Consider the following 24,789-nt stretch of genomic DNA (forward strand, 5'->3'; position numbering starts at 1 on the left):
AAAATGTATACTCAGTACACATTCGATTTTATGATGCTTGCCAATTTCTTGCCTGTTTATTTTGTACTTCTTTACTTCTACTTCTCTTCTGTACTTCTTTGCTTCACCTTTAGTTCTTTTTTCCCTTTTAAAACATTAAAGAAATAAAAATAAGTGTGTACTGCTTTGGCCATAATCTGCACTGCCTTCCAGTGACTTATAGGTAGTTCAAATCAGTTCATGATTGCATTCAGTCTTCCCTACTGTTATAAAGTGAAGCTGTAGGAAGATGATGTAATGATATATGAGAAAGACCTTGAGAAAGGAAGTGGGGGGAGAAGAGATGCTGCCTAGGGAACAGTCAGTTAAGAGAGAGCATAGCCTGCAACTACATAATGGGCAGAAAAAGAGGCACAGAAGGGACCTCCCTAATTACTCAGGTTGTAAAGGAGACGGTGGGAGATTTGTACTTTCAGATTTGCAAGATTCTAAAATAAAGTAGAATTCACTCATCCGTTTTAGTTTTCTGTCTGGTCTACCTGGGAAGGCTAATAGCTGTCTCCCTATTCACATCCCCATTTATCTACTTGGTCAAAAGACGGACTCCGTTATCTGAGCTGGAAAAAATCCAAGTGAGCCATAGATGGCAGTCAAATGATACAGAACATTCTTGCTGTTTGCTGCCATGGATGGCACCAGTGGTTCTCTTGCTTCCTGCAACCCAGACACGGGGTCCCTGGGCAAAAGTGGGGTTGGGTGATTTTAATTCAGCATGTTGTAGGAATCCAGCCACTGCTTTAAGAGATTGTGTAATGATTGTGTAATGCACATCATCACATTAAGAAGTAATATAGTTTATTCTTTGATATTTTCTGTTATAAATACTTTATAGCACTCGTGTTTTTATTAACCTAGACTTAGGGTTCAATGTCTTGTGTGATGTTTTCTGAATTTTCAGGATGTTCTTGTCTGCTAGAGTCAACATTACAGGATTCAGGATGAGTTGACTGGTGATGAACTTGCTTAAAAGTGCCCCATGTGCAGCGAGTTGGGAAAAGCCCTTATTCTTAGTTAACAGACAGAAAAAACAGTCAACGTAGGACTTGCATATATGTACACAAGCTTTTCTCAGTCCGTAAGATGCAAGTGCTCTTGCATTGCTGCATTTCTATAATTGGCAGTGAGTAGAGGCTCTGTTGGAACATCTGCTCAGGGAGTGTACTTAGGTTCTGGAGGTTCCACCACAAAAACGCGTTCGACTAAAGCGCGCTCGACGAAACCGCATAGCTGACGTCATCAACAGGGCGACAACAGCGCGGAGACAGAAGTACGCTGTAAACACTAAACCTAAAATTAACCCCTAAACCTAACCCCCCTAATCCTAAACCTAACCCTTAACCTAACCCTAAACCTAACCCTTAACCTAACCCTAAACCTAACCCTAACCCTTAACCTAACCCTAAACCTAACCCTTAACCTAACCCTAACCCTTAACCTAACCCTAAACCTAACCCTAACCCTTAACCTAACCCTAAACCTAACCCTAACCCTTAACCTAACCCTAAAGCTAACCCTAAACCTAACCCTTACCTTAAGTTGAATCGGCTTGCTTTCAAAGCGCTATTTAAAGCGCCCTTCTTTCTCCGCGCTCGCTGTTGTCGCCCTGTTGATGACGTCAGCGATGCGGTTTAATCGGGCGCGGCTTAGTCGAGTGCGGTTTTGTCGTGCTACGGGTTCTGGAATGCCATCCTGAGGGAGGCCTGGGTCACTTCCTTATTAGCAATCTCCTTCCAGAAGAGAATTAGGAGATCCTTCGGTGCATAATTCTCAGGCCATTTTTAATATTTTAAATGCTTTTGGCTTTTCCTTACTATTTTTGGTCTTCTGGACTGATTTTGGTGGGGCTGATATATGAACCAGCTCAGTGGTGGGATTCAGCCAGTTCGCACCTATTCGGGAGAACCGGTTCTTAACTTTCTAAGATGTTCAGAGAACCGGTTGTTGGACGAAATCTTCTTTGGGGTCTTTTCCACTTTACAGGGCTAATCCTGTAAGGAAGACAGGAAGGAAACATTCTGGTGTTGCTTCTAGCCTAATCTTTATTGCCCTGCTTACAGAAACTGCCTCTCCGGTTAACCCGTATTACATTGTAACAACTAGGGCAAAGTTCCCATCAACCTGAGTAATGTTGAGTTGGCCACGCCCACACTGTCACATGACCACTAAGCCCCGCCTACCCGCCTGGTCATAAGGACAGAGAACTGGTTGGTAAATTATTTGAATCCCACCACTGAACCAGCTACTACTATATCAGATATACATTAATATCTTGAGCAGGGAGTGACCAAATATGACATTGATGCCATCTTTTTTTTTAAATATACTTTTTTTATTTTCCACTTTCATAACATATAATCACATGTATACTATTACATAGCCAATATCCTATTGTGTTAAGTAGTAATTACATCAGTTGCTCTTGTCATCAACGCCCAGAAAGATAAAAACCCATTATTAGCTCTTCTGCTCTCCATACACCTCTTTCTTCTACCTCTCTCCTACCTCCTTTCTTCCCTCCATCATCCTTTTCTTCTCTACTTCCCCTTCCTTTCTCCTTCTCCTCTCTCTACATTCCACTCCTCCTTATCCTCCTCATCTTCCCCCCTTACCCTCTCTCCTATCCCTCTCTTCCTATCTTTCTTCTCTCCTCTGTTTCCCACTCTTCCTCTTATTGGTGTATTTCAGCTTCTGAGCAAACTCCCTTCTATGTTGATGGTATTTATGCTTCCATATCAATATACTTAACATATCTTAGTTTTAAAGAAAAAATAAGAGAAGACAGTATACATGTGCAATCATATTACATTAAAATCTAACACCCCTCGTCAAGCCTAATATTCATCCCACTACTCATCCTGGACTTTGCCTTCCCCCAACTTTAATATTTCGCCCAGTTCTTTCTTTTCACCCCAACATGCTTCCTTATTGCCATCCCTTTCTCATTCTGTTGCATTCTGTCATTTAGTTTCCTGGCCCTCAACCATCTCCTCTAAGCTGTACTCTTGGTTTTGCTCTCTTTCCATTTTGTAGTTCATCTTCTTATCATTTTATTTTTATTTGCTGGGGTCAGACATCATGCTAATGTAGTTTTCTTAGGTTTGTTTTGTTATCGTTATCATCATTATGAACGCAGGCACTGTAACCTAAGAACTGATGAAAGGTATGTGAAAATAAGATTATTGATTTTTTTCCCCTCAGCATCTTTTTCTTTGGCAAGTCTTCCCCGTGAGTTTTTCTCCATCACTGCCTTTTCTAGTTCTTTTTTCTTTTTTACTGAATTACCTGTCCTTTGGGTTCCTATATCTTAGCTTCCTTATTCGACGTGCTCTTTTGTCATTTATCAATCTGAACTCTGTCTTTCTGCATGCAGTTCTTTCTTTTTTTTCTTCTTCATGGTGTTTTTGCTGGATAAACGTTATCATTTTACTTTCCACTTAGAAATGTTCGTGTTTGTGAGCATTCAATTGCTAATTAGCAATAGCAATAGCAGTTAGACTTATATACCGCTTCAAAGGGCTTTCAGCCCTCTCTAAGCGGTTTACAGAGTCAGCATATCGCCCCCACAGTCTGGGTCCTCATTTCACCCACCTCAGAAGGATGGAAGGCTGAGTCAACCTTGAGCCGGTGAGATTTGAACCGCCGAACTGCAGATAGCAGTCAGCTGAAGTGGCCTGCAGTGCTGCACTCTAACCACCTAATTGTTTTCCCTCCTTGGTTAAAATGCTTTTAAACATTCCATGACACCATAGGCCATCAGCCAATGGATGGGACCTTGGAGAGTAACAGGGAGTGGGCAAAATCTAACACCGGCAATGAAGATTCTCATAGAATGGGATTTTCTATTAAGCCCCTTTCCTTCCCTCAGTCACTGGATTTAAGTCACTGGATTCCCTATAATGGACATCTGTTAATTCTACTTTATATAATAGGTTTTTATCTCACGGGAACATACAGATTTTGAACTTTTTAGGGACTTCGACCACAGGACCTGCTCAAAGTGAGTGATATTAAACTGAATAATTTCCTTCCTTCCAGGTTGTCTATTTAAGAAAATGGAGCAAAAACTCCAGAGGTCTATATGCCCAGGATCTACCATCTTCTAAAAAATATCTGATAAAAATCTTCCTAATTCCAGGTTACTGCATCTTGCAACTTTTTTTTTCTTGCACAGATGAATATAAAGCACTGGATAAGTTGGCTGTCAAAAGGATAGATTTTAAAAGTCAGAAACAAATGAAGGCCAAAGAGAAATTGAGTGAAAATTCAAATCCAAACCATCTATAAAAGAAAATTGCAATATTTTACTTCTGGGCTCCATGCAGCTGCCTCCAGATATTAGCTGTAGCTCTTTAAGTGTGGAGCCAGAAATCTATGGATCTGTTGCTGAGATTCATGATGATGAGTCACCCAGAATTGGCTGCATGAATATGGTCCCAGTTCTCAATGTTTCTTTGTGCAAGGAGGATCAAGCTTGCTATTGCTGTTTGAACAAGAAGGAGCATCTGTATCTAATGATGCCTCTTGGGGTGCCGAGATATCTAGAATGCATTGTGGAGCTAGATTTGGAGAATGGGTAGTTTGATTATCCCTTGAGTTGAAAAGACACTGGACATTTCACATGAGCGTCATAGAGCATCATGATACTGAGGAAATGCCTTTCAAAGGGCCCCACTAGCACTATTACAGCAGATTTCACACTAACACATTTAAGTTAATTTCTATAGTAGTTCTCAGATCTTTACCTAACAGAGACTACATTTGCAGGACAAACTGACACATGCTTAACTACCATAAATACATGGCGATTAATCGTTAACCATAGTTGCAGTTAAGCAGCCAACACACATCCCCACCTCCCAATTACCAGAGACACAACATCTTCATTTCCTGCTTTTTATTTTCTCCTGGAAAAACACCGATTTTGAATGATTTGATTGACTCTGCAGACCGACAGTGGCAGTGGCAGGGGGGAGGGGATGGTTTCGTACACATGCCCTTCGCTTGCACAAATGTAGCTTTGTGCATTTGCCCAACGCTTATGCGACCCGGTTTCCAATACGCCAGAGACCTGTACCAGTCCATGGACCTGGGGTTGGGGACTCCTGCTCTAGTCCATCCCAACACTGTAACCGCTAGGTCATGCCTGTGCAAATCAGAGCTAGTCATACACCATCCATTTTCTTCTTTTTGCAGGGTATTATCCCAGCAATCATTTGACAAACAACAGAAAGCTCGTGCACAGCCATTACACAGGATACAGGGAATATATAATGCTTTCCACATCCTCCTCTTTTCCCACAAGGTAGCCCTGGAATACAGAACAGATGTTCTTGCTATGTCTGACCTAGTTTTCTTAAAAGGACTCATAGTTACTCACCATTTACCTTGAAACATGCTACACATTACACTCTGGACTCTGCTTGACCAAGACAAACTTATTACAATGTCTTTACCTCTCAAGATGCATATTTCCATCAGAAGCATTACATTGGCACCATGTGGTATAATGTGTGATAATTCGGAGCAAAATTTAGGAATAAAAAAAAACTAGGAACTAGAGCAGTGATGGCGAACCTATGACACGCGTGTCAGTGCTGACACGCGTAGCCATTTGGGGTGACACGCACAGGATTTCATGCGATTCATCCTCGGCTCCTGCACAGCCGCCGAGGATGAAAGAATCTGTGCTGGAGGAAGGGGGGGGCGGGACGTGTGATCTCCCACGCCCACACTCACTTACTGTATCGCTGCCGCCCCTTTCTGAGCGCAGGGGCTGCTGGTAAGGCGTGCGTGCCGTGCGCACACACGTCATCAGCGTGGCGAGGGAGGACCCGCAGGAGAGGAGCGCGGGAACAGTGCGCGCCTCTCTCCAGTCAGGCCGGCACAGAGAGTCTTATGTTTTTGTCGAAGTGACACACAATGCGAGTTATGCTCAATTTTTGGCCGATTTTTGACACACCACGCCAAAAAGGTTGCCCATCACTGAACTAGAGACTAACTTTTAACATTTGAAATGACTAGGTTTCTGAGCCAGTTGCAATCTCATATATTGCATACAGACTCTGAATGCCACCTTGAGATCTTTGGAGACAGATCAGGCATAGCTGCACTCAATAAATGAAAGGAAGGAACATCATAATAGCTAGATGATGCTATAGCCTACTGTTAGCCCTAAAATAGATTTGGACTTTGATGTGACGCAACACACACATACTTATATGCCAAGTCTTAGAATCAGTTGGAGTTTTTGGAACTGCCTGACAGGATTATGAAGGAGGTGAAAAACTGCAAAGATAGCCTGTGACATTATGAATCAAAATAGAATATTGTCTAAAAATCCACATCATTATACTTCCTTTAATCTTTCAAATATTGCAAAGCTTTATTCTTCCCCTTTTGGGAACTCATTCTGTACAAAAGGAGGACTGTTTGTATATGCAGAAGTTCATTTGCAAAAAATATCAGATGCCTCTAGCAACCAGCAATCATTAGCAGTTGTTCATATGGATGCAAATGAAGAATGCCAAAGAAAGATTGTAAACGTTGTCGTCCAACATATCTGGAGGGCAGCAGGTTGGGGAAACATATTTAAATCCCATCAAAGTCATTAGGACACACATCAGTCATGATTTCATTGAATGAATTGAAGTTTAACCTATTCAACAAAAATTGAAGTGCACTTGGCCTTCTGTAAACTGAGATACTTAATAAACTTGGATATGAACAGTTTTCTACACATGAAATCAATGTGACCTCAGGTCATAGTATAGGTTCCACCTTATATGGGAGATGAGTGGCATAAAATGGAATAAATAAGTAAACACACTATCCTGCTTTCTTCCTTGACCTAAGATCTTTTATTATCTCTTTGGCCACAGGAAAAATGGAGGACTTCTAGAGAATTGGACAATATGTTGAAAGTGTGTTCCCCTGTGGGTGGAGAGAGAGGCACAACTTAAGGCTTAATTCTCAGCTCTAGAAGATTTCTCATTCGCTATGTGTGAAGTATGAAGGTCATGCTAATGAAGCGCGAAGGGAATTCTGACAGAAACAAAGGGTCATAAATGCGTAGACACTTTCAAACTATGACATAACCTTATCTCCTCTTTCCACTGAAGGGCAATGCCTCCTAGGAAGAGCTAGTTTGGAGTACACATGAAGCTTCCATGAGAGGATAGAGACAGGGGATTTGGTGATAAAAGTTGGGAGGTATTCAGCAAAGAGAAAAATGAAGCTGTTGGTTCAGAACAAAACATGCCAATCCTTCCGATTTGTGCTTGGAATCTAGCAATCAAGCCTGTACTAAAAACTGCATGGCTAAGCTACCACTTGCTTGAGTATCTCCTTTTAAAGATGACTGCTTGAGGTTCTACGGCAAAAGCCAATCTCCATCTCTGACTTACAACCTGTAGAGAACTCAGGATAAACAGGATCAGAAAAGTTACACCGAGACTGATTGTCAGTCCTTATGTCTCCCTCACCCCCAGGATGCCGTTTGGCTGCATCGGACTGCGGGATGAAAAGAATTACAACAGCCTTTCTGACATCACCGACAAGTATGAGATTGGACAGCTGCTACGAGCGTAAGTAGGGACCCCGCCTGAAACTATTTGCTGAAATCCTGAGGGCCACCTTAGAAAGCAATGGATTTTCAACCAGAGTCCTAATGATTTGACAGGTGCATCATTAAGGAAGCCTCTCCCTTTCTTCTCCAGCTATTAGATCCCCTGCAATAACACTGCTACATCAGTGGTGGGATTCAAATACTTTAACAACCGGTTCTCTGCCCTAATGACTATCTGGGTAGGTTGGGCTCTGTGGTCATGTGACTGTTTGGGCGTGGCCAACTCAAGGTCACTCAGGTCAATGGGCGCTTCGCCTTACCTGTTACAATGTAATAAGGGTTAACCGGAGAGGCAGTTTCTGTAAGCAGGTCAATAAAGATTAGGCTAGAAACAACACCAGAATCTTTCCTTCCTGCCTTCCTTACAGGATTAGCCCTGTAAAGTGGGAAATAAACTAAAGGAGATTTCTTCCAACAATTGGTTCTCTGAACTACTGAAAAAGTTACCAACCGGTTCTCCCGAATAGGTGCAAACTGTCTGAATCCCACCACTGTGCCACATCCAACACACTGTGGTATCTTCTCAAAGTCAGCCTATTATGAAATAAGCACATGGATTTCAAATTACAGAACAGGTACATTACTTTCTCTGCTGCTACCGGTACATTCAAGGTTCTGAGTCTTGTATCTCCTGGTTGTGGATCTACGACCTCTTTTCCACTGTGGATTAATAGCCCCCCTCTCTTTGCTCGCCTTGCTCTTTGCGATGGGGTTCGTGAAATGCTGTCTATGACGCTCAGTGGATACGGAGATTCAGCTCAGCCTGTACCTGGTTAGCCAATTTGCTACGAGCAGCAGGAGGAAGGAACAGCAACATAGGTCCTGTGAAATAGCTTATCTGATTGCAACTGCATTACTGTCTACTGAGAAGGATGAGCAATAGCTAGTAGATGACTTCCCGTTCTGACTGCCAAACCGACAGTCTTCTAGGCCATATGGTATTTATAATATAACACAACTCAATTTCAAACTTTTTTAACATAAAGATTAAGCCGCTTAATGAATACAGAGAGATAGTATTTATGCATACAACAATATTGCTAATGTCAGATCACCAAAACTAATAATCATGTTAATAAGAGTTAAAAGGATGAGAAAACTATTCCAATGGAACAATTCCTCTATGTTCTCTATTGTGGCCCACACCCTCTGGAATAACTTTAAGGGCCAAAAAGCCCTTTAGATCTGGTTCAGTTTCCAGATAATATGGTTGTTACTAGCTAGTGGAGCCTCTGTGGTATTTCTGTATTATTTGTATCATTGACCATGTAGTATTTTTAGTCCTGTGCCTGTTTAGATGGATTTAACTTTGTGGTGTGACAGTTCTCGGTTCCATTATGGCTATCAGTCAAGAACTACTTATAGCTAAAAATTACAACTGCAGTCCAATATTTTCCATATAGGATACCTTACAGCTTTAAGAGCATAAGCAAGAATCCCATTCCGTGCTAGGATTTTCGTGAGGTCACTCAACCTCTGTTAAACTGAGCTGAAGTTCTTACTCCAGTCAGCAATTAGATAAATGCCAGTGATAAGGCTGAAAGTCAGGAAGTCCACTTTTCTTTACAGGTGATTCTGTTTTATGTCCTTGCTGAATAAATTTATTCAATGGCTTAAAAAAAAACTGTTTATGCAAGGCTTCCCAAAATGCAAATCAAACTTGGAAATAAAATCAATCACTTTTATCTTACCCCAAACACACAAGGGAATTCTAGATGTTTCAAGTTTGCCATGGTGTCTTGCCTTACTTATTCATTCTATTTATATTTTCTTTTCTCCACTACAAGGAGGTAAAACACTGTACACTCTTCTGCCTTTCACACAGACATCATATTTCCACAACATGAGGCAGGCAAGGCTGAAAAATGGTGATCATATTTGGCTTTGAAATCTCTCCAGTCTGTTTTCCTTTCTTTGATCCTAACCAGAGTGCATGTAAAATATAGTTTCTCATTGTCTATTAATTGTGATAGCTAAAACGGTTTTAATTACTTGATACTTTATAAACAACAGGGAGTAGACATCTCTTTCCATTTAGGCTCTATACCATGTAACAATATTTGATTTTTGAAAACATAACATTGCTAGCCATTAAAAAACAAACAAACAGGGTTCTTTCTGATTGCTATTCCACAGGAAGGAATTCTGTGAGATCTGTGTGGCCCGTGAACGACAAACAGACAGGCTGTACATCTGCAAGAAATTTCTCAAGAAAGATGGACGCAAAGTGCGAAGAGCAGCCAAGAATGAAATCTTCATCCTAAAAATGTAGGTTCCTGGTGTGTATATGTGTGCGCACGCATGTGCAAGAACGGATGTTACCCTTCTGTATCCTTGTGTAGCAAAAGGAATTTCAGTAAGAGCCACCATCTGTATCAGTCTAAATAAAGATACCCCATTTTTTTTGTAACAACTACCAAATGGATTAGAATTAGATATGCCACATCTGGGATGCATATATCCAGATGGCCACTAGATGGCGATGCTTTGTTATCATCTAGGGCAGGGCTATCAAGCTCCAGGCCCGTGGGCCTGATGTGTCACATGCTGGCCACGCCCAAGTCCGGTTTAGTGAGGGGGGGCAAAAGTCCCGATATGTCACGTGACACCGTCATGATGGCATGAGTTTGACAGTTCACCGACAAATACACGCGGGACAAAAGCGCGTCACCGAAACCGCACCGAGAAAACCGCGAGGTCAAAATTGCACCAACAAATGCGCACAGAAGTGCGCCGACAACAGCACGCTGACAAAAGCGCGCCTTCAGCAAACAATTAATAACAACCTAATAACCCTAACCCTAACCCTAACCCTAACCCTTACCTTAACTTAAATCGCGCTTTTGTGGGCGCGTTGTTGTTGGCGTGTTGTTGTCGGCGCGTTTATGACATTGCGGTTTTCTCGCCGCGGTTTTGTCGGCGCGGTTTTGTCGTGCGCGCATTTGTCAGGTCACGGAGTTTGACACCCCTGATCCGGGGGTTGTCCAGATTTTTTGCATCTAAACTAAAGGGTGTCTATAATGAGTTAATGGACACTCTAGCTAAGTTGTAGCCTATACGTTCAGTTATGACAACAGATGTACAGGGAAGGAACTTGAGCGCACTGGAGTAATGAGAAAGGGAACAGAGAGAGACCAAAATATTGGGGAAAATTAAAACAACAGACCGCAGCAAACATGCTGAGGTATTAAGGAGCCATCTGCTTCTTTGTTTTCCTGGCAGGCTTCTGTGCCCTTTAACAACTGTACCACTAGATAGGAAATTGTTCACTACAGCTTTCCCCCCTCACTATTTTTGAAGAGTGAAAAATATTCTCTTAATGAGAACTGCGTCTATGGGGAAAACATGATCAACATACGAACAGATAAGAGCCGTGCAAGGTAGCCAAACTTTAGATCAGGCAGAATTGCATGAGAATCCTCTGATCAGCTGGCTGTAGATAACTGCTAAAGCATCCATGCCCAGCCTTCCTTGGAAGCATTGCAATGCTGATCTTTTCCACTGGAAAGTGGGTCAGTGCTGGCCAGTAGGGGATGGCAGAATGGCTTCTCTTTTCAGATTATTTAGTGACATAGGACAAAGGACTACTGTGTACCTTTACTCATTTACATGCTACGTTTTGTCCACTGCACCAAACTGATGTAAACTGATGTTCCAAGGGAATCTTCTAGAGCAGTGTTTCTCAACGTTGGTGACTTTAAGCCCTGTGGACTTCAACTCCCAGAATCCCCCAGCCAGCATGCTGGCTAGGGGATTCTGGGAGTTGAAGTCCACAGGGCTTAAAGTCACCAACGTTGAGAAACACCGTTCTAGAGAGTCACTGAGCCTGATTCAGCTTAAGATCCTATCCTGGGACCACTACAGCAAATCTCTGGCTAGCAAAATGTTAAAAGAACCTGATCTGGAGAAACTTGCACAAGGAGGGAGGGGAGGAGGCCAGGGGTGGGTTTCTGCCAGCATTACTGCTGGTTTGGTGCCTCAAAAATTTTGCATGCTCGCTTAACTTGCACGCCAGATGCGCAATTCACGTGCGTGTGCATTTGCAAATAAAAAAGTCTGTGCATGTGCAAAACCTTAAAAAATGGGAAAAAATATAAATTATTCCTCTGAAAATTGTTCTGCGCATGCGCAGCACCAAAAAACAAGATGGCGCCCTCGTGGGAGAACTGGTTCAGGGGCGTGGCAGGCATGGGTCACTGCCTGTTCCAGCAACCCAGGCCACCAAGTTATTACTGGTTTGGCCACATCGGTCCAAACCAGTAGGAACCCACCTCTGGAGGAGGCTCCCTGCCTATCAACGCTCAATATATATTTGCAGCAGTAGAGTAACAATTAAACCTACCTGTTTCCCAGTTATGTATGTTTCCCTGCAACCAATAGATCCCCCGAAGCAGGGTTCTACCACACAAGGCAGCAGACAAGGTGCAGACAGTGCAGAGAGATTTCAATCCAATGCACAATGGCAGGAACAGCATATACTGAACAGCAGAACCAAGTAGCTGGCATTGTATAACAGGAACATCTGCACAGTGTATGGGCTAGACCAGGGGTGACAAACTCAAGGCCAGGGAGCCGGATCTGGCCCGCAGGGTGCTTAGATCTGGCTCACAGGGCCACCCTGGAAATGGCGAAGGACTGGCCCACAGTGCCAGTGAAAACAGAACTCAACAGGGTGGTCCTCCCAAGCTCCATTTTCGCTGGCAGAGGGTTACAGGAGGCCGTTGTAACCAAAAATGGAGCTTGGGAGCCCGTTTTCGCTGGCAGCACTCGGGCCACCAAAGGCGCCCCTGACATGAGTGATGTTGAGCTGGCCACACCCACCCCGGCCGCCCAACGTCAAACACAACCTTGATGCGGCCTTCAATGAAATCGCATTTGATACCCCTTGGGCTAGACCCTCCCAAGCCCGATAGGAGATTCCACCGAAGATCATGGAGAATAACAGGGCTAGGCTCCTGTGTGATTTCCAGATTCAGACAGGCAGGTACTGGCCAATCAAACCACACATCATTGAGAGCCGAGGTGGCGCAGTGGTTAGAGTGCAGTACTGCAGGCCACTTCAGCTGACTGCTATCAGCAGTTCGGCTGTTCAAATCTCACCGGCTCAGGGTTGACTCAGCCTTCCATCCTTCCGAGGTGGGTAAAATGAAGACCCAGACTGTGGGGGCGATATGCTGACTCTGTAAACCGCTTAGAGAGGGCTGAAAGCCCTATGAAGCGATATATAAGTCTAACTGCTATTGCTATTGTATAGGCAGTCTCCGACTTACAACAGTTCATTTAGTGACTGTTAAAAGTTACAAACGGCACTGAAAAAAGTGACTTATGACCATTTTTCACATTTATGATCTTTGAAGCATCCCCATGATCATGTAATCGAAATTCAGACACTTGGCAAATTACTCATACTTACAACCGTTGCTGTGCCCCCAAAGTCACGTGATCACCTTTGGCAACCTTCTGATGAGCAAAGTCGATGGGGAAGCCAGATTCACTTAACAACCGGGTTACCAATTCATCAACTGCAGTGATTCACTTAACAATTGTGGCAAGGAAGGTCGCAAAATGGGGCAAAAACCCACTTAATAATTGTCTCGCTTATCAACAGAAATTTTGGGTTCAGTTATAGTTGTAAGTCGAGGGCTATCTGTAATAGACGAGGACCGGAAGACAGCATTTGTGACTAATGTAGCAGTGCCAAGTGATGGCAACTTTAAGGAGGACTCCTAAAGGGGCTACCCACCCCCCAACTGGACTTGCTTGGGTTTTTTCCTTTGAAAATGTTTTGCTTCTCATCTTTTCACAGGAAAAAATTAAGACAATACCGTTGCCTTTTGGGGTGGGGGTGGGGGAAGCAAAACCTTTGAGGCAACCATGACCTGAATGCAGTGGTGGGTTTCAAAAATTGTTCCAACCTACTCTGTGGGTGTGGCTTCCTTTGTGGGAGTGGCTTGCTGCCCATGTGACCGGATGGGAGTGGCTTGCCACCCATGGGACTGGATATGAAGATGCCGACGACACTTGTCAGAACCACCTTAAATTACCTCACACACAGCACTGGCACGCATAAGAATATGATGTAAACTTGTTTTTTAAAAGGCATCGTTGGTTTGCGTTAAAACAACTTCAACACGCGCAATGTTCTGATTGCGCCACAAACGCAGTAGTCATCCTTACCTTTCACAGAGGCACTGAGTTTTATAAATATGAGCATGATAGTGTAGAATAATCCTATCCAAGGACCAGTGGTGGGTTTCAAAAATGTTTGGAACCTCTTCTGTAGGTGTGGCCTGCTTTCCGGGTCCACTGGTGGAACCTCTTCTAACCGGTTCGGTAGATTTGACGAACCGGTTCTGCCGAATAGGTGTGAAATGGTAGGAACCCACCTCTGCCTGGATGATTGAGAATCTTTGTAGGCATCAGGAAGGAGCATGAAAGCTGGAGAAGTACCAGGGCCTGAAGGAGGAACTAGGGAAGATGTGGAAAGCAAAGGCTAAAACGGTGTCAGGATTACTCAGGGTTGTCACTCCTAAACTGGAAGAGGAGCTCCAGTAGATTCCAGGAACAATATCCGTTCTCTCCGTCCAGAAGAGTCCTGTGCTAGAACAGTTAAGATAATTACTCTGAAGGCTTCTTCGTTTTTCTTTCTTTGTTTTTCTTAAATAATGCCAACAGGTTTAAGACATTTTAATGATAGTCTTAACAATAGCAAGGTTACTAGCTGCCAAATTATTTGGGAAATATTCCTGTTCTGTTCTTTTTAAATAGCACATAAACAACTGAAGCATAATTACAGCAAAATTCTCCATTCCACTCCATTCCATGATAGTAGTCACTTACTTTCCCTACTGGTTCACAAATGTGAGTGCACCCATCCATGCTTGCTCTCGGCCTTACGCACATGCGCTTTGATCGTGCGTGCACCCTGCACGCATGTGCGCGGGTTGAAATCATGCCTAAATAGGACAGCATAGAGCTGGGGTGAGTGGGTAGGCCCACCCACGATTTCCACTACCAGTTCGGGCGAACCAGCTGAATACCACCTTAGATTCCATTCCTTAACAATGCCAATATTCTCCTCCAATTGCAAAAATATTGGGCAGCACGCAACAGCAAAAAACAACCTTCAATAAAATCACAAACCACATGCTGAAGATAAATGTCCTCAGATGGGGAGGGTGTGTGTCTACTTTTAACTTGTTTTCAGAATGTTAAAAAGGTAGTATTTCCAGTGGTTTAAAAAAAAACAGGTCAATTTTTTGCTTTAAATTCATCTCGAGTGCTTCGAATCCAAGAGCTGTTACGTAAGCAAGGAAAAAGTAAAGCAATGACAAGGAAGAACGAGGTTCACATCCTCAGAGAAAGAATTAACATTCCCTTCTCTGTCCCCATCATTCATTGTAGCTAATGCTGCTTTTTCTTTTTTTTTCTTTTTAAAAATTGCACCTTTTATTTCCCGACCTGCTGGCATCACAAGAATTGTTTTAAGTTTCTTTACTGTTTTAAAGGCCAGGTATGAATTATTGAGCTAGCCCTGGGGCGGGTTGAGATTTCTGCTGACTTGGGTCTCTGTAGAAATGAACTCTGGGGGGCAAACAACAGAGCCAGGCCGTAGGGAAACAGGCAACGCAAGAAAGATCTCAGCAGGGGAGGAGACGGAGGGAGAATATCACAGGACAGGTAAGCTGATGACAGGCAGAATAATTATGACTGGGAAGGGGGGGAAAAACTGAGGTCTCTCTGCATTTTTCTTCCAGGGTCAATCACCCCAATATCTTACAACTGATTGACACATTTGAAACGAGGAAGGAATTCTACATTATCCAAGAACTGTAAGTTTGACTGGGAAGAGATGATAGATAGATAGATAGATAGATAGATAGATAGATAGATAGATAGATAGATAGATAGATAGATAGATAGATAGATAGATGATAGATAGATAGATATAGATACATACATACATACATACATACATACATACATACATACATACATAGCAATAGCAATAGCAGTTAGACTTATATACCGCTTCATAGGGCTTTCAGCCCTCTCTAAGCGGTTTACAGAGTCAGCATATTGCCCCCAACAACAATCCGGGTCCTCATTTTACCCACCTCGGAAGGATGGAAGGCTGAGTCAACCCTGAGCCGGTGAGATTTGAACAGCCGAACTGCAGAACTGATACATAGATAGATAAAGATAGATAGATGATAACAAGATATGCAAAAGGAATACAGAACATTTAATATTTATGTATTGAAGATACATTCTTTTCCACGACCACCCCAGGCTGAAACACCAGCTTTATTGTATTTATACCTTTCCAAGGAAATCAAAATAACATATGCAGTTTTCATATACCCTCATTTTTTTCCCCATCACAATAATCCTATTTAATCAGGAGAGACGTTATTGGCCCAAAGACACCAGAGATTTGACTGCCGGCTGCCTGCAATTTGGCAGTTCAAATCTCACCAAGGGTTCAAGGGTTCTTTCCATCCTTCAGAGGTGGGTAAAACGAGGACCCAGATTGTTGGGGGGCAATAGGCTGACCCTGTAAACCGCTTAGAGAGGGCAGTAAAGCACTTCGAAGCGGTATATAAGTTTAGTTGCTATTGCTATTGTCACCAAATCATAGTTTTTAATGCAACAGGAAATAATAACTTTAGCACGATGGATAAACTGAACCAAAGAAATGTGGTTTGTAAACATGCTTTATGGTTTATGTAAATGCAGCCAAGTATTTTTTTTTATAGTAGATGATAGTTAAGCAAGCTTTGGCTTAGTGGATGAATAGCCCAGTCCAAGTGTGATTCATCCCGCCTTCAGATTGCTCCTGTTTAGCATTCTGAAGAGAGAGAGACTTTGCATATGTCAGGCTCTACCCTGGCATGGTATGTGCTATGCCTTTGCCTATTGCTGAAGCATACTACAGCTTTGCTGCAGGTGTCCAGAGGACCAGTAGATGGTAGCAAAGGATGAGCCTTTCCTGTATTTTTTTTTTGTGTGCCACTGAATGGCCATCTGGGATCTACTCATTTCCACTTGTCAAGCTGTCTGTGGTATTCCCTACAGGGCTACTGGCGGCGATGTTTTTGACTGGATCCTAGACCAGGGCTACTACACAGAAAAGGATGCCAGCAATGTTGTGCGGCAAGTGCTGGAGGCATTAGCTTATTTACATAATCTGCACATTGTTCACCGCAATCTAAAGGTAAAGGAACAGCACGGAATGCTAACACCGAATTTTTCAGAGCAACTACCCCCCTCTAGTGGTTTTATGTGGGATAGCTGTGTTTTTAGCATTGGAAGACAGGGGCTCATATTTTCATGAATTGGGGGGGGGGGTCCCTGTTGTGAAGGGGAGTGCAAGGAAGAGTGCTAATTTGGAGCTCTTTTTTTTTTAGCTGGAGAATCTTATGTACTACAACCAGAATAACCGCTCAAAAGTGGTTCTGCGGGATTTCTATCTCTCACGCTTTGAGAATGGTGCCATCACAGACCCATGTGGGACCCCTGAATACTTAGGTACGTACTTGCCTTCGGACAGAAGAAGAAATATCTCAGAACATGGGATACTTTCTCTCTGCTACATTGCAATAACTGGGCTGAAAACTAGGAGCCCCGTCCAGTTGCAAACTGTCCTGAAAAAGAACAAAAAAAAAGAACTGCAGAGGCAAAGATTCAACAAGTGGAGTTGCCGTCTCCATAAGACAGAAAAGCTCTGCTCTTAAATTTCTGCTTTTTGTGTATCGACAGAGTTCTCCTGGGAAATGTAAAAATAGCAAACGTAGCATCTATCTCTTGCTGCGCGGGATATATCTTGCACACATTTTCTATAGTTGTCTTTGATCCATTTGTCTGCCCTCCCAGCTCCTGAAGTGGTTGCTCGGCAACGCTATGGACGTCCTGTAGACTGCTGGGCTGTCGGAGTTATCATGTTTATTCTGTGAGTTCCATTAGTGTGTGTGTATGTGAGAGGGGGAGAGAGAGGGAGGAAGGGAGAAAGAGAGAGAGGAGGAGGAGAGAGAGAGAGAGAGAGGAGGAGAGAGGGGGAGAGAGAGAGAGAGAGAGGAGGAGGAGAGAGAGGGGGGAGAGAAAGGGAGGAAGGGAGAAAGAGAGAGGAGGAGAGAGAGAGGAGGAGAGAGAGAGGGGGGAGAGAGAGAGGAGAGAGGGGGGGAGAGAAAGGGAGGAAGGGAGAAAGAGAGGAGGAGAGAGAGAGAGAGAGAGAGGAGGGGAGAGAAAGGGAGGAAGGGAGAAAGAGAGAGGAGGAGAGAGAGGGGGGGAGAGAGAGGAGGAGGAGAGAGTGGGGAGAGAAAGGGAGGAAGGGAGAAAGAGAGAGAGGAGAGAGAGAGAGAGAGGAGGAGAGAAAGAGAGAGAGGAGGAGAGAGGAGGAGAGAGAGGGAGGAAGGGAGAAAGAGAAAGAGAGAGGGGAGAAGGGGAGAGAGGGGGGAGAGAGAGGAGAGAGAGGGGGGGGAGAAATGGAGAAAGAGAGGAGGAGAGAGGGGGGAGAGAGAGGAGGAGAGAGAGAGAGGAGGAGAGAGAGAGGAGGAGAGAGAGGGGGAGAGAGGGAGGGAGAAAGAGAGAGAAAGAGAGAGGAGGGGGAAGGGGAAAGAGGGGGGAGAGAGAGAGAGAGGAGGAGAGAGAGAGGGGGGAGAGAAAGGGAGGGAGAAAGAGAGAGGGGGAGAGAGAGAGAGGAGGAGAGAGAGGGGGGAGAGAGAGAAGGAGGAAGGGAGAGAGGAGGGGGGAAGGGGAGAGAGGGAGAGAGAGAGAGAGAGAGAGAGAACATGCGCTTGCAGGACAAAATGTACAGAGAAAGGATAGCTCCATCTCTTTGCAGTTGCTTTGCTACGACTATCCAATCTAGGCAAACAGCTGCTAAATAGAAGTGATATGGAAAACATGAATTCTTTGCTGCCATCTAATGATTACCAGGATTTTTGTAGCCTAGATATGCTATGCTAGGTGGACACAATAGCCCTCCTAATCGACCACATTTGAAGCACATCATTCCAAGGAGTGAGGTGTGAGCGAGCAGGTCCCAGGCTAGAGCGGGCTGTTGTGCAAACATTTTTCAGCCACTTCAGCAACCAAGCAGCCCTCTCCCATGTATACTTTGGAGGGATTGGGAGAAGGATTTCGTTCATATCGCTTCCCCTTCCTGATATTCATTTTAGAAGGATTAGAGGAAAAGTTCAGTATTTAAATTCCAGAACATAGCAACACAGAAATCTCTGAGTTTTTTGCACTGTAATAGGATTCCAAGAGTTGTGTTTCAGGCTTCATTCCTGCCTGTAATAAGATTCTAAACTAGCCAAACTGTGTCTTCTGCCAAACCTAGCTTAGACCTGAATTAACATTAAGGGACTGGAGCCCTTTGATTTACTGCCAAACTCAGGTGTGAAGCCTAAGAGTCATGTTGGGACAAGTTAATATAAATTGAACAATCACAAGAAGTTGACCAGTGTATTTGACTATATAAGCATAAACGCTATATAAGAAAACGACTTTGTAGTTTTTCTGAATTCTTCTTTCCTCCCTTACCAACACAGATTGTCTGGGAACCCCCCATTCTATGATGACACAGATGATGAAAATAGCGACAGTCACAACCGCCGAATCTTCCGCAAAATTCTGGCTGGGGAGTACGATTTTGACTCTCCATATTGGGATGATATCTCCGTCGCTGGTAAGCATTATCCAGTCTCATTAGCTTCTCTCCCAAAGACATGGAATTGCTCTTCCATACCACACCAGGCCAAGAGGAAGAGAGACACCCATAAATACAATCCTTCCCTTCAAGTTGGAGGTGCCGTTTTGAAAAGGAAAATGCTTGCCGATTTTAAAAAAGCAAAAGCAGAGTGAGGGAGATTTGCAACCCTGCCTATTCGCTATTCTAGTTTCCTGTCTGAAAACAGAATATTCAAAACTGCAACTCTCCACGCATTAATCTGTTCTACTTTCTTACTATGGTTCCTCTTCATTTCCTGCAACGTGGATCCAAAAATCTAGTCCTAAGAATGATCACCTGACTCTCCTAAACATTGCCCAAGTCCCTATCTTTTCTTTTCTATTTTCTTGCAGCTAAAAAATTGGTGACGAGACTAATGGAGGTAGATCAAGACCAACGAATCACAGCCCAAGAAGCCTTGGGACATATCTGGTGAGTGGAATTCTTTCAGACAGGAACAAATGCATCCCTTGCTGTGCCCAGATGTCCATATGCCTGACCTAAAATGGCTTATGTGTTACTCTGCAGCATCACCTACCTGGTTATGTCTCCCACATAATGGTATCAATACCAACAGGACAAAAATAAATATTTTTAAAGATATGGCCATTTTACTTCCCAACTCATTCCCTATGTTCTTCTCCCATCTATCCCTCCCAATACTTTGAATCTGCAAGTTGCCATCTCCCAAAATAGTATTGCAGTGGAAAGACTAAATATATGGTTTGCCATGAAGTCATTGAATGATTTGAGCCTAGTCATTATATCTGCATTATTCTGCTTTGCAGAATTACTGCAATGATAAAAGAAATGGGTGGAGCACAAACACTGCCCTGAATAACTTGGAGGAGGAACATGTGAAATAAAACGATGTTTTCTACTTTTGTTCCTAATGTGTTGAAGCTTATATCTATGCCCATATTGGTCTCTTGTCCCTATAGTTGATAGGCATGCAAAGAAAAGCAGCCAGCTCCTAAGGCAGGCCATATTTATCATATAGGAAGTGAGCAACTTTAGCAAATTTTGACTGTATCTTTAATAAAAAGCATTACAAATTGTTACCATAGAGCAGGGATGTTGCCCGGGGGCCAGATCTGGCTCACAGGGTGCTTAGATCTGGTCCGTGAGGCCGCCTGGAAAACACCAAATAATCGGTCCACGGGCGGCCGTCCCAAGCTCTGTTTTTGCTGGCAGTGGGTTGCAGAAAGCCGTTGCAGTCAAAAAAGAGCTTGGGAGCCCATTCTCACTGGCAGAGCGCTTGGGCTACCACAGGCGCTCCAGACATGGGTGGCGTTGATCTGGCCACGCCGCCCCTAGTCCTCCAGAGGTCAAACACAACCCTGATGCCACCCTTAATGAAATCGAGTTTGACACCTCTGCCGTAGAGTCTGGTATAACTGCTGTTGTGATAGGAACATTTTTTTACATAAACGGGGAGGTATTCCTATAAAGCCATTCCTGCATTAACTCGATAAATAGAAAATCAGTACTTCAGTTTCGATGCTAAACCAATTTGTTATGCAAATCCTATCCCTAAATTCTCAGTGTGCACATCTATTAAAAAAAATATATCTTAGTTTATCATGTTTTAGTGGTCAATTATTTCTGCTACAAACAATTTATGGTTTGCTCTTAGTTCTTTCCTAATGGCACTAAATAAGATGATTCAGGGGTTCCTCTGTATGGATAAATAGAACTTCTGATAAAAGAATCTTGATACAGGAATAGAGAACAAACATTCAGTTTTCTAAGGAGGTGCACATAAGCTAAGATTGCTCTACATAAAATATATTCCATATATTTAGGAACATCTCTTCTAAAAGTGTGCCCCTTTAGGATAGATGAGTTACCTAAAATAAAGAGACAATTTGTGAAAATTAGATACAGACCTCTTGAACTGTTCTTAGATTTGGAAAACCTGCTTAATTTTTCCCTGTTTGGTTTAGATAATTTCGTCACACCTCATAGTGTGTGTGCTAAGCCATAATTCTGCATTCTCTCTTTGTTCTCAGGATATCGGGAAACATTGCTTCCGAAAAGAACCTCAAAGAAGGGGTCTGTGCACAGATTGAGAAAAATTTTGCCAAGGCCAAATGGAGGGTGAGTCATTGGAATAGATCAATTCTATATACCCCGGTTTACAAAGTTTACACTGATAAATTGGAGCAAATCCAGAGAAGGACATGAAACTTCAAGGGAGTAGATACAAATTAGATATGAGGAAGACCTTCTACACAGTAACAGCTGTCAATCAGTGGAGGAGGTTATCATAGGGCTGTGATGGCGAACATGGCACGCGTGGCACAGGTGGCACACAGAGTCCTCTCTGCGGGCATGCGAGCCGTCGCCACGGTTGAGCTCCATCGCGCATGTGTGCACGCCTCCTGCCGGCCAGCTGATTTTTAGGTCTCTTCACAGGGGGGTGGGGCACATGTGGAGGCACACACGCCTTTGGGGGGGGCTGAACCTGCATGCAGGGGGGGCAGTGAGCATGGGTGTGTGTGGCGCATCCTCCCAGGGCCCGTTTTTGGTCCCAGGAGGCTGCAGGGAGGCCTACTAGGCCCAAAACAGGACCTGGGGTGTGTGGCATTCCCGCCCTCTCCCTGTGGCCCATTTTTGCTCCCAGGAGACTGCAGGGAGCCTTCTAGGCCCAAAATGGGGAGTGGGGGAGGGGGTCAGGCGTGCATGCACGGGGGGGGGGGGCAGGTGTGTTGCACACAGTGTGTGTGTTGTGCATGCATCCCATTATGGGTGTTGGCACATGACGTCAAAAAGGTTAGCCATCACTACCCTATGGAGTGATTTCTTCCCCTTTACTGGAGGTTTTTAAACAGAGCCTGGATAGTAATCTAACAGAGATAGCGAAAGGAATGCTGTAGTTTGCTGGTTGGATTTGATGAGCTTCCAATTCTATTGATCTATAACAAAGGGAAATATGGCAAGTAATCAGTAAATAAGGTATTTTAAGAAATAGGTAAGGAAAAAGTGTCTTCAGTGGTGATAGGGCAGAAGGACAGATTCCTCCTGACAGGCTGTTAAGGATGAATTTTGATCTTTCAAATAGCCGGGTCTCAAGTCACGCAAGGCTTATAGGACATGTAATACAATCATGTTTTTCATTCTTCTCTCCTATGAACTTTTAGAATCCAGTGTTTTAAGGAAACCATTGATGCAACTATATTGCTGTTGTTGTAAGGCTACAAAAAGAGGAGAAAAGGACACCATGTTCCTGCTTCCCAACATTTTACTTCTTTAGTTACAGAGGTTGCAAGCTGCAGGTGCCTTAAATCTGTGCCGGTTCTTCATTCAAGAGCCAGTATCATTTGGTACTTGGATGAAGAACCAAAAAGGGAAGCCATCCAGATGTTCCATTTCATGACCATTTCTTGACCTTGCTTTCCTTTATTGCAGAAAGCCATCCGAGTCACTACATTCATGCAACGTCTCCGGGCCACAGATGTCAGTGGCCGCCTCCCTGTTACTCCTCGTACCTCTATGAGCGTGGCTCACGAGGTCACCATTGAAGCTCCCAGACTGGCTGAACATTTGGAGACTCCATGTTCACTAGAGGAGCAAGAGAGCAAGACAGAAGTAGTAGCTGCTGAGCAGAGGGAATAACTGCTCTTGCTTCCTGGTGTTTTCTCTGCTGGATCAACACACTCTGCTCTTCGAAGGGGAGGGTTCGGTGAGAGAGCAGCATGGGGGGAGCTTCACAGTGGTATTATCCATTTCCCTATTCCTGCCTATTGGTCAGGAACTAGTTGGTTTGATGGACAGGTGACTGGACATCAAGATCAATCAAGTTACTTATTGTAAATAGGAAATAAAGCCTGGGGAATCAGAGGCACCATTAGCTAGACAATTTTCAGCTGTCATCAAACGCAGTAGACACCTCATACCTTTATGGGAGCATAGGCCTGCTTTTGAAGCCTTTCCCAGTAGCCAGTACAAGCCATGGCCCCTGTCCTCCAGCTTTACTTGTCCCCATGCAACGAACCCTTATGCCTTGCTGAGTGGCAGTATCTCTCAGGTCCAAAGACCAAGGTCCCACAATATTTGCATCCCTGCCTCTGTGGTTTCATAGGGGTTTAGAAGACAGCACAGTTTGATTCACAGTTGCTTCCCTCGGGGTGGAAAGCCAAAAAGGGAACAAAACTTCACCTCCTACTTGTAGATACTCTTAGGAACTAAGAACGCCTACACTGCTGGCAAATATGTATCCAAAGAGAATGGAAAAGAGGGCAATGCCAAGCAAGAGTCAGAAGAGAATCCATTCCACAAGTCAGAGAGGTCAATTTTCCAGCTCCCCCCTCCCTGCCCCCCCCCCATTCTGCAGTGCTGGTCTCACATGTAATTGTTAGCAACAGCGGGGACAGCTTGGAAAGGCAGCATTGATGAATTGTTACTCTGTTAAGTCGAATCTCAACCTCAGCTGGACTGTGGAAGGAGGGGATGGAGTAAGCGGGATGCATGTCCAGGCCAGCTGCATGTTTTATGAAGATGTTATTTTAATACAGAAAATCCTAGCTGCCCTCTCCTGGTGCTGTCTTTCCCTCCCCTGGGGCAGTTCTGGGAAAGAAAATAAACAGGGTCTTTCTCTGATTATTGTCTTTTTTTTAAATGTGCTTCTTCGGGATGAATTTATCATCCAGGTACCGCAAAAATCCCCCAAACAGATTTGGGGAGAGGAGTAAGAATCTATTTTCAATTTCCCTGCTTTGAAAAATAAAAGGTTGTGTTGTCAGAACACACTTATTCAGGCTACAGAACCCATTCATTCAGGCTACTTTTAAAGACCTAGCAGTTGCAGTTCTGCACATTGCTAAATCTGAGTGTTAGGCTTGATTAGCCTGTTTGGCTAGTTCAGTCCATGGTATTTAGCCTAGAAAATGGGTTAAACTAGATTAATTTAGTGACCAAGTTAAAAGTGTTGGGGTATTGCAGGTTAAGTACATTATAGTGCTTAGATCTCTTTCCAACTATGACTTATCAATTACCCCATGTTAAAGCTGCACGTTTCAGTTCCCAGTAAAAAACATCTCGAAACAGAAACATGGAGAAACCTTAGAATAATCAGAAGTTTTTGACTGTTCTATTCTAAAACAAATGAAGATCACATTAAATTTTATATATATATTTGCATATGATGACAGATATATATATATATATATATATATATATATATATATATATATATATATATATATATATATATATATATATATATATATATATATATATATATATATATATATATATATATATATATATATATATATCTTTAAATATATATATATTTAAAGTCACAACCCCTGGTATGCCCAAATATGGGAGGAAGATCACTGCTTCCATTCTCTGTCCTTCGGCTCGTCACAAGAGACCATCCAGACAG

The 24,789-nt window shown here is 43.4% G+C and overlaps 1 protein-coding gene across 5 annotated transcripts in view; it reads left to right on the forward strand.

Annotated features, from left to right (window-relative positions):
• The window catches only part of LOC106552508 (caM kinase-like vesicle-associated protein), a 40,275-nt gene extending 16,276 nt beyond the window's left edge, over positions 1 to 23,999 (forward strand). For 4 of the 5 annotated variants that reach the window (XM_087710726.1, XM_087710725.1, XM_087710723.1 and 1 more), the window contains exons 2-11: positions 7,527 to 7,622; positions 9,800 to 9,931; positions 15,421 to 15,495; positions 16,742 to 16,880; positions 17,074 to 17,194; positions 17,540 to 17,615; positions 19,219 to 19,355; positions 19,751 to 19,829; positions 21,410 to 21,497; positions 22,809 to 23,999. In XM_087710726.1, coding sequence (XP_087566852.1) covers positions 7,528 to 7,622; positions 9,800 to 9,931; positions 15,421 to 15,495; positions 16,742 to 16,880; positions 17,074 to 17,194; positions 17,540 to 17,615; positions 19,219 to 19,355; positions 19,751 to 19,829; positions 21,410 to 21,497; positions 22,809 to 23,015 — 1,149 coding nt within the window. In that variant the 5' untranslated portion in view covers position 7,527 and the 3' untranslated portion in view covers positions 23,016 to 23,999. Of the gene's footprint in view, positions 1 to 3,734; positions 4,037 to 7,526; positions 7,623 to 9,799; positions 9,932 to 15,420; positions 15,496 to 16,741; positions 16,881 to 17,073; positions 17,195 to 17,539; positions 17,616 to 19,218; positions 19,356 to 19,750; positions 19,830 to 21,409; positions 21,498 to 22,808 lie in introns of those variants that run through there. The other variant, XM_087710727.1, reaches the window with a different exon arrangement.
• The last annotated feature ends 790 nt before the right edge of the window (positions 24,000 to 24,789 follow it).

Source organism: Thamnophis sirtalis, unplaced genomic scaffold (genome assembly GCF_051295495.1).
Source record: "Thamnophis sirtalis isolate CommonGarterSnake01/CBP01778 unplaced genomic scaffold, rThaSir2_p1.2 scaffold_3, whole genome shotgun sequence".
Taxonomy (NCBI): domain Eukaryota; kingdom Metazoa; phylum Chordata; class Lepidosauria; order Squamata; family Natricidae; genus Thamnophis; species Thamnophis sirtalis.